Below are 14,937 nucleotides of genomic sequence, written 5' to 3' on the forward strand. Positions count from 1 at the left end.
ATGATGACGCCGGCTGGAAAGGTCTCTTTTGGCAAGGTCTTCCTTTTGAATATCACCATGGGTGGAAGTTTCTGGCCATTAGCATGGCAAGCTAGAACCACAGTGAAGGATGACTTCTCATTCCCTGTGGTGCGAATATTCACCGTACGTGCTCCCGTTGTATCCACAGTGCGGTTCACAGGAATATCAAAAGTCAGTGGAACCTCGTCCATGTTGATAATGTTCTCTGGTCGGATCTTTTTTTCAGCTATCTTGTTTTTACAATATGCACGGAAAGTAGCCAGCTTTTCTTGAAAGTCTTTAGGCAGTTGCTGTGAAATAGTAGTCCGTGTGCGGATGGAGAGATTGCGTCTTTTCATGAACCGGAAACCTGTCGCTTAGTAGGAGCCATTTTGTGGTCTTTACAGATGTAAACACACAAAGGAAATGAAACGTAATATCCGCGCACTTCTTCTTCTTCTACGGGGGCGGGTGGTTGCTTACAGTAGAAGAAGAAGCGCTTCCTCTTCTATGGGGGCGGGTGCTTACCTTGGCGGTTGCTTGCGTAGAAGAAGAAGCACTTCCTCTTCTACGGGGAAAAAAGATGGCGGCTGTTTACCGTAGTTGCGAGACCGAAACTTTATGAAAATGAATCTTAATATTAATCCATATATAAAGCGCACCGGGTTATAAGCCGCACTGTCAGCTTTTGAGTAAATTTGTGTTTTTTAGGTGCGGCTAATAGTGCGGAAAATACGCACTGCTTTGCCTAATGATGGCGAATGTAGTGAGCTGCTGCTAAGGAACACACCCTATAAGCTGCAACTATACATCTATCACGTAATGCTCATTCTGCAGCAACGGTACCAGCGAGGTATTAGTTGAGAAATCGTTTTTTTAATAGGATATTGGAAGTCTGGAGAACTGTGGAATCATGCAGCAGCGTTGCAGTTGTCTTGTTGTTCGACAGGGGGCAGCAGAGCTCATAGCCAATAGAGAGAGAGCTTGGCAAGGATGCATTTCACAGGAGATTTTTTTCCCCCTCAGAGCTGTTTATCCTCATATTGATTAGAAAATAGCCCCGGTCTCATTTATTTGAGCAGCAGGACAGTTTAGCCAACACTGCGTCAGTAATTCACAACGGGCACTAGCGTACGCGCAGCTGATTCTTGTAGCAAAATCGAACCCTGCGTGCTGTTCCATTCATAGGAGCAGAAGTCTGTGCTGCCAACACTTCATCTGCGTTTACTGTAACTGTCAGCAGCAAAAGTGGCTGCGTTAAAAAAAAAAGCTTGGCTGAGGAAGTAGGTGGATGGAAGGATGTCCCGGCTCCAGCGAGTGCACCTTTTGGGTGGGGCGCTGCAAGATTAAATGGACACACTCGCACCGCGGTGTGCGCTTACATAATTGTTTCAGTTCCACCCCCTCACACCGCCCTTTTCCCTGCTCTTTGTCTCACTCTCTAACTCAGTGTTAAATGACCGACAACCAATGAGGGCGCAGTGCTCATCAGCTGTTAGCAGAAATGGGTGTGTGTCGTGCAGTAAGAAGCCATCCACAATATTCACTGCGAGCCCTCTTCATGTGAATGCACCGCCGACTAAATTCACGCATTTGCATTTTTCTTGCAGCGCAGTAAAAAAAGAAAGTCATCCGTATTAATCTTCCGTTAATGGCTGTATGCGCAATTGGCTTCTATTTGATTTAAAGCGGCCCCTTTGTGCCTCGTATTTATTATTAATGGGTGTTTAAATTCTTTGAGTCATGCTAATGAGGCGAATATAAACCAGGGAGATCTCGTTGTCGAAGACGTACAGCGGTTCACAGAGTATAAAGTGCAGTATTCTGTCCGTCGGACCTCTTTACCAAAGTCATGTTAATGTCAGAATGCTGAAATCAAGCAATTAAAATGTTATTTGAGTTTTTTTATGCTCCAGTTGAAAGTCTGTCAAATCAAATAAGAAATTGCTTATCAACTTTAAAGGGGAACTGCACCTATTTTGGAATTTTGCTTCCATCCATTCATCCATCTTCTTCCGCTTATCCGAGGTCGGGTCGCGGGGGCAACAGCCTAAGCAGGGAAGCCCAGACTTACTTCTCCCCAGCCACTTCGTCCAGCTCTTACCGGGGGATCCCGAGGCGTTCCCAGGCCAGCCGGGAGACATAGTCTTACCAACGTGTACTGGGTCTTCCCCGTGGCCTCCTACCGGTCGGACGTGGGAGGTGTTCGGGTGGCATCCTGACCAGATGCCCGAACCACCTCATCTGGCTCCTCTTAATGTGGAGGAGCAGCGGCTTTACTTTGAGCTCCCCCTGGATGACAGAGCTTCTCATCCTATCTCTAAGGGAGAGCCCCGCCACCCGGCGGAGGAAACTCATTTCGGCCGCTTGTACCCGTGATCTTGTCCTTTCGGTCATAACCCAAAGCTCATGACCATAGGTGAGGATGGGACCGTAGATCGACCTGTAAATTGAGAGCTTTGCCTTCCGGCTCAGCTCCTTCTTCACCACAACGGATCGATACAGCGTCCACATTACTGAAGACGCCGCACCGATCCGCCTGTCGATCTCACGATCCACTCTTCCCTCACTCGTGAACAAGACTCCGAGGTACTTGAACTCCTCCACTTGGGGCAGGGTCTCCTCCCCAACCCGGAGATGGCACTCCACTCCACCGGGCGAGAACCATGGACTCGGACTTGGAGGTGCTTCACACTCGGCTGCGAACCGATCCAGTGAGAGCTGAAGATCCTGGCCAGATGAAGCCATCAGGACCACATCATCTGCAAAAAGCAGAAACCTAATCCTGCAGCCACCAATCCGGATCCCCTCAACGCCTTGACCGTGCCTAGAAATTCTGTCCATAAAGGTTATGAACAGAATCGGTGACAAAGGGCAGCCTTGGCGGAGTCCAACCCTCACTAGAAACATGTCTGACTTACTGCCGGCAATGCGGACCAAGCTCTGACACGGGTTCGTACAGGGAGCGGACCGCCACAATCAGACAGTCCGATACCCCATACTCTCTGAGCACTCCCCACAGGACTTCCCGAGGGACACGGTCGAATGCCTTCGCCAAGTCCACAAAGCACATGTAGACTAGTTGGGCAAACTCCCATGCACCCTCAAGGACCCTGCCGAGAGTATAGAGCTGGTCCACAGTTCCACGACCAGGACGAAAACCACACTGTTCCTCCTGAATCCGAGGTTCGACTATCCGGCGTAGCCTCCTCTCCAGTACACCTGAATAGAAGGCTGAATTTTGCTTATCATTCACAATACTTATAGACAAAGGTTGTTTTTTTATGCATCCTAACATGTAAAATTTGGCTCGTTCTTGTTGGCTGGTAATGCAGCTAATGGGATCAATCAATTCTACCTCTAAATCACTAAAACCGTCAACAATGCTTCATGTTCTTTAACCTGTATAATAAACAAACTGTAGCGATTGTGTTTTTGTAACAGCGAGCTCTTTTTCTAACGTAGTAACACATCACTATGCTACGGTATTAGCCGTAAAAGCTAGCTACGAAAAGAGATAAGCTAGCTTCTACGTCAGCACAAAAAGCGTTTGAGTTTGTAATACACAACACAACGCAAAAGAACACCAATCTCACTGACTGAAAAACCTGAACAATCATATTATAGTATCTGTAAAGTATTAGTCCACATTTCATGTTTTGTTTGTACACAGCTAGCCAGACATCATATGTGCTGCGTGTATCATGATCAATGATAGAGTGACTCACTCGATGGACAGTTGTTCGTTTGGTCCAGCTGGCCTGAGACATTTTTTTAAGGTTTATTTGGGTAAGCACTCCATTTATGCCGAAATAGCTTGGCTTCAAATTCCACATTTCCAGCTTTGTGTTACTTTCACCTCAGGCTCTCGGCTTCCGTCTGTCCAACATCCCACCCTTTCATTGTGCTAGCTTCTATAAGCAGCTGTTCATCCTCTGTATATTCAGCTTCAAAAAGATAAGGTTGTCCAAAAATAGTCGTCGTCTTTGTTTGTTACCAAGTCTGCCACAATTAGAAAACACACTCGCGTTTGTTTCCGGAAGTAGGGCACACATTTGTTGCTAGAAGTCGAAAATGTGCTGCTATGGAAACAAAAATCAATACGGGGAAGAAATCATTACCGGAAATGACTAAAATATGGTATTTATTGTGAACATTACATATTGTTATGAAGGTGTCTGTTACTACATTATATATAAACTTGCAGTATGTATATTGTACATATTACACATTGTTATGAAGGTGTCTGTTACTACATTATATATGTACTTGCAGTGTGTATATTGTACATATTACATATTGTTATGAAGGTGTCTGTTACTACATTATATATGTACTTGCAGTGTGTATATTGTACATATTACACATTGTTATGAAGGTGTCTGTTACTACATTATATATGTACTTCCAGTGTGTATATTGTACATATTACATATTGTTATGAAGGTGTCTCTTACTACATTATATATAAACTTGCAGTGTGTGTATAAAACATATTACATATTCTTATGAAGGTGTCTGTTACTACATGATATATAAACTTGCAGTGTGTATATTGTACATATTACACATTGTTATGAAGGTGTCTGTTACTACATTATATATATACTTGCAGTGTGTATATTGTACATATTACATATTGTTATGAAGGTGTCTGTTACTACATTATATATAAACTTGCAGTGTGTATATTGTACATATTACACATTGTTATGAAGGTGTCTGTTACTACATTATATATGTACTTGCAGTGTGTATATTGTACATATTACATATTGTTATGAAGGTGTCTGTTACTACATTATATATATACTTGCAGTGTGTATATTGTACATATTACAAATTGTTATGAAGGTGTCTGTTACTACATTATATATATACTTGCAGTGTGTATATTGTACATATTACATATTGTTATGAAGGTGTCTGTTACTACATTATACATAAACTTGCAGTGTGTGTATAAAACATATTACATATTGTTATGAAGGTGTCTGTTACTACATTATATATAAACTTGCAGCGTGTATATAAAACATATTACATATTGTTATGAAGGTGTCTGTTACTACATTATATATAAACTTGCAGTGTGTGTATAAAACATATTACATATTGTTATGAAGGTGTCTGTTAATACATTATATATAAACGTGCAGTGTGTATATTGTACATATTAAACATTGTTATGAAGGTGTCTGTTACTACATTACATATAAACTTGCAGTGTGTATATAAGACATTGATGGAGGGTTTTGAAGTGGTTTTAGAGGGTGACACCTATTAGCTGCATCTTCCAAGCGTTTTCTATCATCTTTAAAATCCTATAAAAAATATACATATGTGTTCTTTTCTCTCATAATGATTGTGGGAAAAAAAGTGCAGTTCCCCTTTAACACTTAGATAACGTTTTCAAAGCGATGTGATGATGTGGCGATGATATCATCAGTGTCACAGAAATGTCTTGAAGATGCCTCCATGACTATATGTTGGCTTTCCGACGGACTAGACTGGCACATTATCTATTGATTTAGCAATTCAATAACTGCCCCCATTGCAGTCGATCACATCTGCGGTCCCTTCTCATTCTTTCTTCTTTGAATCTCTGATCCTTTCCCAGACTTGGGTTTAGATCAGGGGATGTCCTCGTGAGTTTGTGAAGCCCTATGGGACATGTGTAGTTAAGTGCTTTATAAATACATTTTGATTGATTGATCATAGCACTTAGAATCCAATCAGAATACTGCAATGTCTTCTCTTACAATGTTCAAATAAAGGCCGGGCTATATTTGAATGATTGTGAGAAGTCACTAGCATCTAACTAAACATCCAATCACGTAGATCTGAGGTGATTCCCAATGCTTGGCACACACATTACTCTCGTGAACAATTTTTTATCATGACAATTTCTATGTTGTCCTGCATGACCTTTTAAAAATGTGTCCCCAAACAACCAGTTAAAAATATTTATGAGTATCTCCATCAGCTGCCAGGACCATGTAATAACATTTGCCATTTGTGGTGTTTTTGTGAAATGTTCCTTTATAAACCCTTTTTTTTTAATGCCGCGGAAAGAACGACAATTTTCAAGGTACAGTGGAAGGTCTAGGGTGGATTATAGTCTGGGACACAAATAGATTTTCCACTTGTTCATAGAATCGATCTGTCACAGGTTCAAACTGTTGCCATCTTGACACATTTTTTAACTGTACAGGCTGTTAAGGATGGGTACTTTTCACATTGGAACCGATACGGTACCATTTCCTAGTTCCTAGCTAGGAATCAATATCTGTACTCTCTGTAACGTACTCAGTGTCCTAGTGGTTAGAGTGTCCGCCCTGAGATCGGTAGGTTGTGAGTTCAAATCCCGGCCGAGTCATACCAAAGACTATATAAATGGGACCCATTACCTCCCTGCTTGGCACTCAGCATCAAGGGTTGGAATTGGGGGTTAAATCACCAAAAATGATTCCCACTGCTCCCCTCACCTCCCGATGGGTGAACAAGGGGATGGGTCAAATGCAGAGGACAAATTTCACCACACCTAGTGTGTGTGTGTGACAATCATTGATACTTTAACTTTAACTCAAAAGTACCAATTTTCTGCACTTTTGTGTGTTTATGTGGTGATGGATGTTCATTTCTTTAACAATTAAATCTAAAAAATATATTATTTACCTTTTACTCACTGTATTTAAAGGGGAACATTATCACAATTTCAGAAGGGTTAAAACCATTAAAAATCAGTTCCCAGTGGTTTGTTTTATTTTTCGAAGTTTTTTTCAAAATTGTACCCATCACGCAATATCCCTAAAAAAAAGCTTCAAAGTGCCTGATTTTAACCATCGTTATATACACCCGTCCATTTTCCTGTGACGTCACACAGTGATGCCAATACAAGCAAACAGCAAGGTATAGCGACATTAGCTCGGATTCAGACTCGGATTTCAGCGGCTTAACACTGTCTGATAAGATAATTACTAACAACTATGAACTAGGTTTACAGCATATGAAATACATTTGGCAACAACATGCACTTTGAGAGTTTAGACAGCCCATTTCAGGCGCGCTAAGAACATATATTTTTCCACGATTTCAGCACTCAGGTTAACCATACCTAAATAGACACAAAATACTGCATTACAAAAGACTACACGAATGTACTCGAATGATTGAAAAAAATTAATGTTTTTAAGCTAAATTATTGGTAAACACAGTTTATGTATAATAATTTATGTAAAACCGCGAGTAATGAATAAAGTTTTCATCAATTAATATATTCTGTAGACATACCCTCATCCGCTCTCTTTTCCTGAAAGCTGATCTGTCCAGTTTTGGAGTTGATGTCAGCAGGCCAGGGAAGCTAGGGTTGATATTCTTCTCTTGATCATCTTCGGTGGCATAAGGGACGGTGTGAGCCAAGACATCCAGGGGGTTTAGCTCGCTCGTCTGCGGGAACAAACTGCCGCCATTGCTTGCCGTGCTACCGAGGTCCTTTGTCCCTGAATAGCTCACACACTCCGGCAGATTCAATGGGGGTCTGGCGGCAGATTTCTTTGACTTTATCGTTGGAAATGCATCTGCTTTGAGTGTCGCAGGATATCCACACATTCTTGCCATCTCTGTCGTAGCATAGCTTTCTTCGGTAAAGTGTGCGGAACAAACAACTGACCATTTCGTCGGCTTTCCCCACACCCTCGTATTTTGAACAAATTTCGTCCAATTTCTTGCCACTTTCGCATCTTTGGGCCACTGGTGCAACTTGAATCCGTCCCTGTTCGTGTTGTTACACCCTCCGACAACACACCGACGAAAGTGAGAAAAGGCGGATTGGTCATCGCTCCGAGAGCGAATAATAGAAAGGCGTTTAATTCGCCAAAATTCACCCATTTAAAGTTCGGAAATCGGTTAAAAAAATATATGGTCTTTTTTCTGCAACATCAAGGTATATATTGACGCTTACATAGGTCTGGTGATAATGTTCCCCTTTAACTGTGATCTAATAATTATAATTGTGCCATCCAGTTTTCTTACACTGCTGAGTCTCATTTGCAAGTATGCACTCATGTGCCCTTGATGTGTTGTCGTAGTCAGGAAGGGCTTAAACGATTAATCGATTACCGTATTTTTCGGACTATAAGTCGCAGTTTTTTTTCATAGTTTGGGGACTTATGTTTTTTTCCTTCTTTATTATGCATTTTCGGGTGCGACTTATACTCCGAAAAATTCGGTAAATCGACTAATATCATTATAAAAAGGCTTCGATATAAATATTCTGTTGCTTTAATTGCTTGAGTCTAACTAATAAAAACCGATGACATCTGAACCACATGGCGTGCCCAGAACTTTAAATACTGTACATGGACACAGTTTCCGCACAGCCCGTGCAATAGCGCGCACATGAGAGCGATGATGTGAGATTTTTGATAAGATTTTTCTTAGACAGAATTTCTAGGCGCAGTCAAGGCGTTGAGGGGATCTGGTTTGGTGGCTGCAGGATTAGGTCTCTGCTTTTTGCAGATGATGTGGTCCTGATGGCTTCATCTGGCCAGGATCTTCAGCTATCGCTGGATCGGTTCGCAGCCGAGTGTGAAGCGACTTGGATGAGAATCAGCACCTCCGAGTCCGAGTCCATGGTTCTCGCCCGGAAAAGGGTGGAGTGCCATCTCCGGGTTGGGGAGGAGATCTTGCCCCAAGTGGAGGAGTTCAAGTACCTCGGAGTCTTGTTCACGAGTGAGGGAAGAGTGGATTGTGAGATCGACAGGCGGATCGGTGCGGCGTCTTCAGTAATGCAGACGCTGTATCGATCCGTTGTGGTGAAGAAGGAGCTGAGCCGGAAGGCAAAGCTCTCAATTTACCGGTCGATCTACGTTCCCATCCTCACCTATGGTCATGAGCTTTGGGTTATGACCGAAAGGACAAGATCACGGGTACAAGCGGCCGAAATGAGTTTCCTCCGCCGGGTGGCGGGGCTCTCCCTTAGAGATAGGGTGAGAAGCTCTGCCATCCGGGGGAAGCTCAAAGTAAAGCCGCTGCTCCTCCACATCGAGAGGAGCCAGATGAGGTGGTTCGGGCATCTGGTCAGGATGCCACCCGAGCGCCTCCCTAGGGAGGTGTTTAGGGCACGTCCGAACGGTAGGAGGCCGCGGGGAAGACCCAGGACACGTTGGGAAGACTATGTCTCCCGGCTGGCCTGGGAACGCCTCGGCGTCCCCCGGGAAGAGCTGGACGAAGTGGCTGGGGAGAGGGAAGTCTGGGCTTCCCTGCTTAGGCTGCTGCCCCCGCGACCCGACCTCGGATAAGCGGAAGAAGACGGATGGATGGATGGATGGATTTTTCTTTAATAAAAAAAGTGGATGATGTGCATTTATTACAAAAAGGAATTAAAGTTAAATCAAGCGGGAACATTGTTTATATTAGCTATTTTCCCAAAACATTTGAGGCTATGAAGTGTGTTTTATCCGATTACTCGATTAATCAAACTACCGTAATCAATATATTACTCGATAACTAAACTAATTGATAACTGCTTCCCTAATTACAAACATATGCTGCAAAAGTCGACAAATTGGCGACAAACTCATCCCAGCAGACTTCCGCTCAAATCCTTAGGCTTTTCTGTGACACCGCTAGAAATGCATCTCTTCGGTTCGGCTCATTTGTTGTTTGAAGTGGATGCTAATGCAAGAGAACGTTTCCCCTCGCTGCTGCTTCACATGAAAGCTCTCTAACGCTGAATCACAGCAAGCCTTTTACTGTAAAAGAGATGCAAGGAAATGCAGTGGCATTGGCGCCGACTGCTATCTGATAGGAACCGGTTGACTCAGCAGTTATGCCGAAGCTTATATTTGTGTAGAATATTTGAAAAGAAGAGGTGACAATGATAATGTAAAATAAAGCTGTGCTTGTGCCGTACATACAACCTTTTTATTTGGAATTAACAGTTGAGGATTAGAAAGGAACGATCCAGAAGGTCCAATCTTCACTTAACTCCTAGTGTTTAATAATGACCCCAGCCTGAAGAGATCCGCATGCCGCTTTTTTAAATTATTCACAGCATCACCCAGGGGCAACAGGAAGCGACTCAGTCCAACCTAATCTGTCCTTGCTAGTCTCTCGGTGGAGATGTTTGGGGATTCCAACATCTGTTCAATGCCTTTGACTCAGAGGACGTGCAAGGATTTTGTCATTACTTTTTTTTATTATAGAAATGAGTGTCTTATACGTCTCTGCTTTTTTTTTTTAGGATGTACAAAAGTGGCTCTGGTGTCAACAACAGAAGAACAGAGCTGTTTCTGAAGGAACATGAGCACCTAAGAAAGTAAGTGTGCAAGTTTAATTGACGTGAAAACGCTGAAATTGGTGTTTTTAAACATAAATTTTTGCGTCATAACATCACTTATGTTTGAATGAAATACCAATAAAAATGGGATCCAAACATTTGTTAAACGCCACACTGAGTTGCAGAAGAAGCTAATATGATTAGCAGCAAAGTAGACAGCCGTCAACCTTGTGCATACCTGCCAACTACTCCGGTTTTCCCGTAATTAGTACGGTTTTCATCAACCTATTCCGGGTTACGGTTGCAGTGATAAAAAATACGGTTTTTCATTAATTAAAAACAATTTTTTTTTTAAAAGTTTTATTCACGAAATCGCATAACAACAATGACAATCGACACTGCTTCCCGTAACTTCCTATGGAGCCATTCCGAATGCCATGCGCGAGGCTATTTATAGCACCGCTGCCAAGCACGAGGCACCAGTTGCCATTGTTTCCAAACGAGCGAACGATCATGGAATCAGCCGGAGAAAAACCGCAAACGAGTCTTAAACCGAAAAGAAAACTGCAGTCATTCCGTGAAGAATATTCAAAAGCCTATCCGGGAATAATTATCCGTTCCAAAAAGGGTGAAAACTACGCGAATTGCACCTTGTGCAGACAAGATTTTTCGATCGGACACGGAGGAATTAGCGATGTAAAAGAAGACCACGTTGGGACAAAAAAACACAAGTCTAATGCCGTTGCTAGTGAGAAAGGTATCCTCACTTGCTTAGCAAGGATGAAAAGAAAGAACTTGAGGAAGAATTCATCACCTTCCAGTGTGATCCTCTTACCCCTTAAGATCAATCTGATAGAATACATTTGGATTTTAGCCACAAAAAGGTAATGACACCAATGTTATCTATTGGAATTGTTTAGTACTGTTATACTGTTAAAAGTGTTTATACTATTTATGCTTTCAAGTCCAAGTTGAAGAAATCTTGTTAAATGTTGACAGCATAACTACCAAAATACAGAAGTATGTCCTTAATATTTTTGCAGTGCTATTTCTGTTGAAAAGTTAAAATGATTACATTAGAGATGTGATGTGCCACTTTTCAAGTGTCTGATAGCTTAAATTAATTTTCATTAATTTTTCATATTTTGAATTCTTTTGAAAGGCTTACAAAAAAACTACATTTGAATTGTAATTCCATGCTATTGACAGGACTATTAATTTTAATGAAGTTAGCTTACCATGTTTACAGTATTATAATTGTGATAGAAATGTGAATTTTAGGCACAGAATATTTTTTACAATTGAACAAGGCAGTAGATTATACAAGCTTGGACAGAAAGTTAATAATGACACCAATTTTTTTTTTAATGGAATTGTTTAGTACTGTTTTACCATTTCTTTACTGTAAAAAGTGTTTATACTGTTTATACTTTCAATTAACAAATTGAAGTCTTGTGAAAGGTTGACAGGATAACTGGCATTAACTGTCAAAATAATTTCAAACTATTGAAGTTAGCTTACAGAATAAACATGTCAATCAACCCATATGATTTTTGCTGTAATATTTTTGTTTTGAAAAGTCACTGTGACTGATAGAAAAGTGATGGTTTTAGCAACATTTTAACCTGTCTGAATGCTAATAATCATTTTGCGTCGGGGGGCGAAGCCTGAACCCCCCACCAGGACTTTGTCCTGGACCTACCGGGGCCTGCGGCCCCTGGACCCTGGCTACTAGGTTTTTCTGATTTCAAAAGTTGGCAGGTATGTAAATTGTTAGCTAACTTGCAGACGTGTTTCGGTGTCCCAAAATAAATAGAAGGAAAAAAGTGTAAGCACCAAAACAAGCGCTCTAGTTACCTAACCATCTAGCTAGCTTACTTATTGTCGCCTCCGTTCGCTTTGCTGCTAATCATATTTGGATAATTACAATCCGAAGCAGTTGTAGTTTGAGATATGGCTGGGCAATATGGCCTTTTTTTTTATATCTCGATATTTTTAGGCCATGTCACGATACACGATATATATCTCCATATTTTGCCTTAGCCTTGAATGAACACTTGTGCATATAATCACAGCAGTATGATGATTCTATGTGTCTACATTAAAACATTCTTCTTCATACTGCATTAATATATGCTCATTTTAAACTTTCATGCAGAGAGGGAAATCACAACTAAAAGTGTATTTATTAAACAGTTATTAAGCAGTGGCACAAACATTCATGTCATTTCAAAACAGAAAGTGCAAGATTGTCAGAGACATTTTAAAACAAGCTATGAGTGCACTTTTGTGCATGATGTCACTAAGATGACATATCAAAACAACACTAAATTAAAGTGCACTTTTTGTACAGAACGCCACTACAATAGTTCAAAACAAATAAAGTGCACTTTTGTGCATGATGTCACACAAGATATTTCAATAACTGTCAAATAAAAATGAGCTGCATAATAAGAAATCAAATAGTGTATGTTCTTGCGGACATTATCTCCTTCTGTTGTTGACTATTTTTTTAATACGGTATTGATGTGGAAATGGTTGCCTCAGCATTATGTTGGTGTGGCACCGAACGGAGATGTTGACATGCGGAGTAAGCACTCTTCATTCTCTAGCACAGGGGTGCTCATTACGTTGATCGCGAGCTACCGGTCGATCTCGGAGGGTGTGTCAGTCGATCACCAGCCAGGCATTAAAAAAATAGTCCTAAAAATGAGCGATCATAAATCTTCACTATGACGTCACTTTCGTCACTTGATTGACATTCACGGCACCCGAGGGTCTTCTGAGATGATGCTGGCTGCTGCCAGCTCATAAAAATTACCGACAGGAAGGCGAGAAACACTTTATTTCAACAGACTCTGGCGCCGTACCTGTCGTCAAAACTCCAAAGACCGACTGCACAATAAAAGCGCTGCTTCATCCTGCCTGCGCTAACAAAATAACAGTCTCAGAAAGCTGGCGTGCACAAGCTAGCAAGCTACGGAGTTTGCCGACAATGTATTTCTTGTAAAGTGTATACAAAGGAGTACGGAAGCTGGTTAAATAAGATGCCAAAAACCAACCACTTTCATGTGGTATTGGACAGAAAGGAGGACTTTTTTTCTCCTCCATTCGAAAATGCGGACGTTATCAGCAACACTGTCTGATTCCAATCAATGCAAGTCATCAGAATCAGGTAATACACCAACTTATATTCTTGTCTTCATGAAAGAAAGGAATCTATATGTGTTAAACATGCTTGTATTATCTTTAGCCACCTTTAACTTGTTAACTATATTAACTATATGTGTTAAACATGCTTGTATTATCTTTAACCACCTTTAACTTGTTAACAATATTAACTATATGTGTTACACATGCTTGTATTATCTTTAGCCACCTTTAACTTGTTAACTATATTAACTATATGTGTTAAACATGCTTGTATTATCTTTAACCACCTTTAAGTTGTTAACAATATTAACTATAAGTGTTAAACATGCTTGTATTATCTTTAAACACCTTTAACTTGTTAACAATATTCAATCCAATCCAATCCACTTTATTTATATAGCACATTTAAACAACAAAATGTTTCCAAAGTGCTGCACAACAATATTAAACACAATTAAAAACAATATAAAATAAATGTGATTAAAAACAATTTCAAAGGGTAAAACCAATTAAAACAGTAAATAGAAAGCAAAAGCAAAATTTTAAAAACACAGAGGACAACAGAGGACCACACAACTCACGTAGTGTTAAAAGCCAGAGAATAAAAGTGGGTCTTAAGACGAGACTTACAACACTCCACTGTGGGAGCAGTTCGAACATGGAGGGGCAGAGTGTTCCAGAGCTTAGGGCCGACCACAGAGAAGGCCCTGTCTCCCCTGGTTTTAAGTCTCGTCTTGGACACCACGAGCTGGAGCTGGCTCTCGGACCTCAGAGCGCGCGCAGGATTGTAAGTTTGGATGAGGTCCGAGATATACTGAGGTGCCAGTCCATGTAAAGCTTTAAAAACAAACAGCAAGGTTTTAAAATCAATTCTAAAATGAATATATTAACTATATGTATTAAACATTGTATTATCATTAAACACCTTTAATTTATTAACAATATTAGCTATATGTGTTAAACATGCTTGCATTATCAATAAACATCTTTAACTTGTTAACAATATTAACTATATGTGTTAAACATGCTTGCATTATCTTTAAACACCTTTAACTTATTAACAATATTAACTATATGTGTTAAACATGCTTGTATTATCATTAAACATCTTTAACTCGTTAACAATATTAACTATATGTATTAAACATACTTGTATTTTCATTAAACACCTTTAATTTATTAACAATATTAACTATATGTGTTAAACATGCTTGTATTATCATTAAACACCTTTAACTTGTTAACACAAACATATAATTCATAAATAAGTAAATATAAATTATATATATGAATGAGGTAGATCCCCACGACTTGATCAATTGAAAAGTAGCTCGCCTGCAGAAAAAGTGTGAGCACCCCTGCTCTAGCAGGTGACTTTTCAAATGATGCCACATATTAGCAGTAATGCTACTTTTTGTAGCAATGCTTTTGCCCCACACTTGACACTTGTTTGTTCGACATATTCCCACTTGAAGCCAAACCACTGCCAGACAATGGACCCT

At 40.6% G+C, this 14,937-nt stretch overlaps 1 protein-coding gene across 1 annotated transcript in view; it reads left to right on the forward strand.

Moving 5' to 3' along the window:
- gosr1 (golgi SNAP receptor complex member 1) overlaps positions 1–14,937 on the forward strand; it is a 51,409-nt gene that overhangs the window by 12,885 nt on the left and 23,587 nt on the right. The window contains exon 6 of the mRNA XM_061925833.1: positions 10,247–10,321. Coding sequence (XP_061781817.1) covers positions 10,247–10,321 — 75 coding nt within the window. The remainder of the gene's footprint in view (positions 1–10,246; positions 10,322–14,937) is intronic.

This window comes from Nerophis lumbriciformis, linkage group LG30 (genome assembly GCF_033978685.3).
Source record: "Nerophis lumbriciformis linkage group LG30, RoL_Nlum_v2.1, whole genome shotgun sequence".
Taxonomy (NCBI): domain Eukaryota; kingdom Metazoa; phylum Chordata; class Actinopteri; order Syngnathiformes; family Syngnathidae; genus Nerophis; species Nerophis lumbriciformis.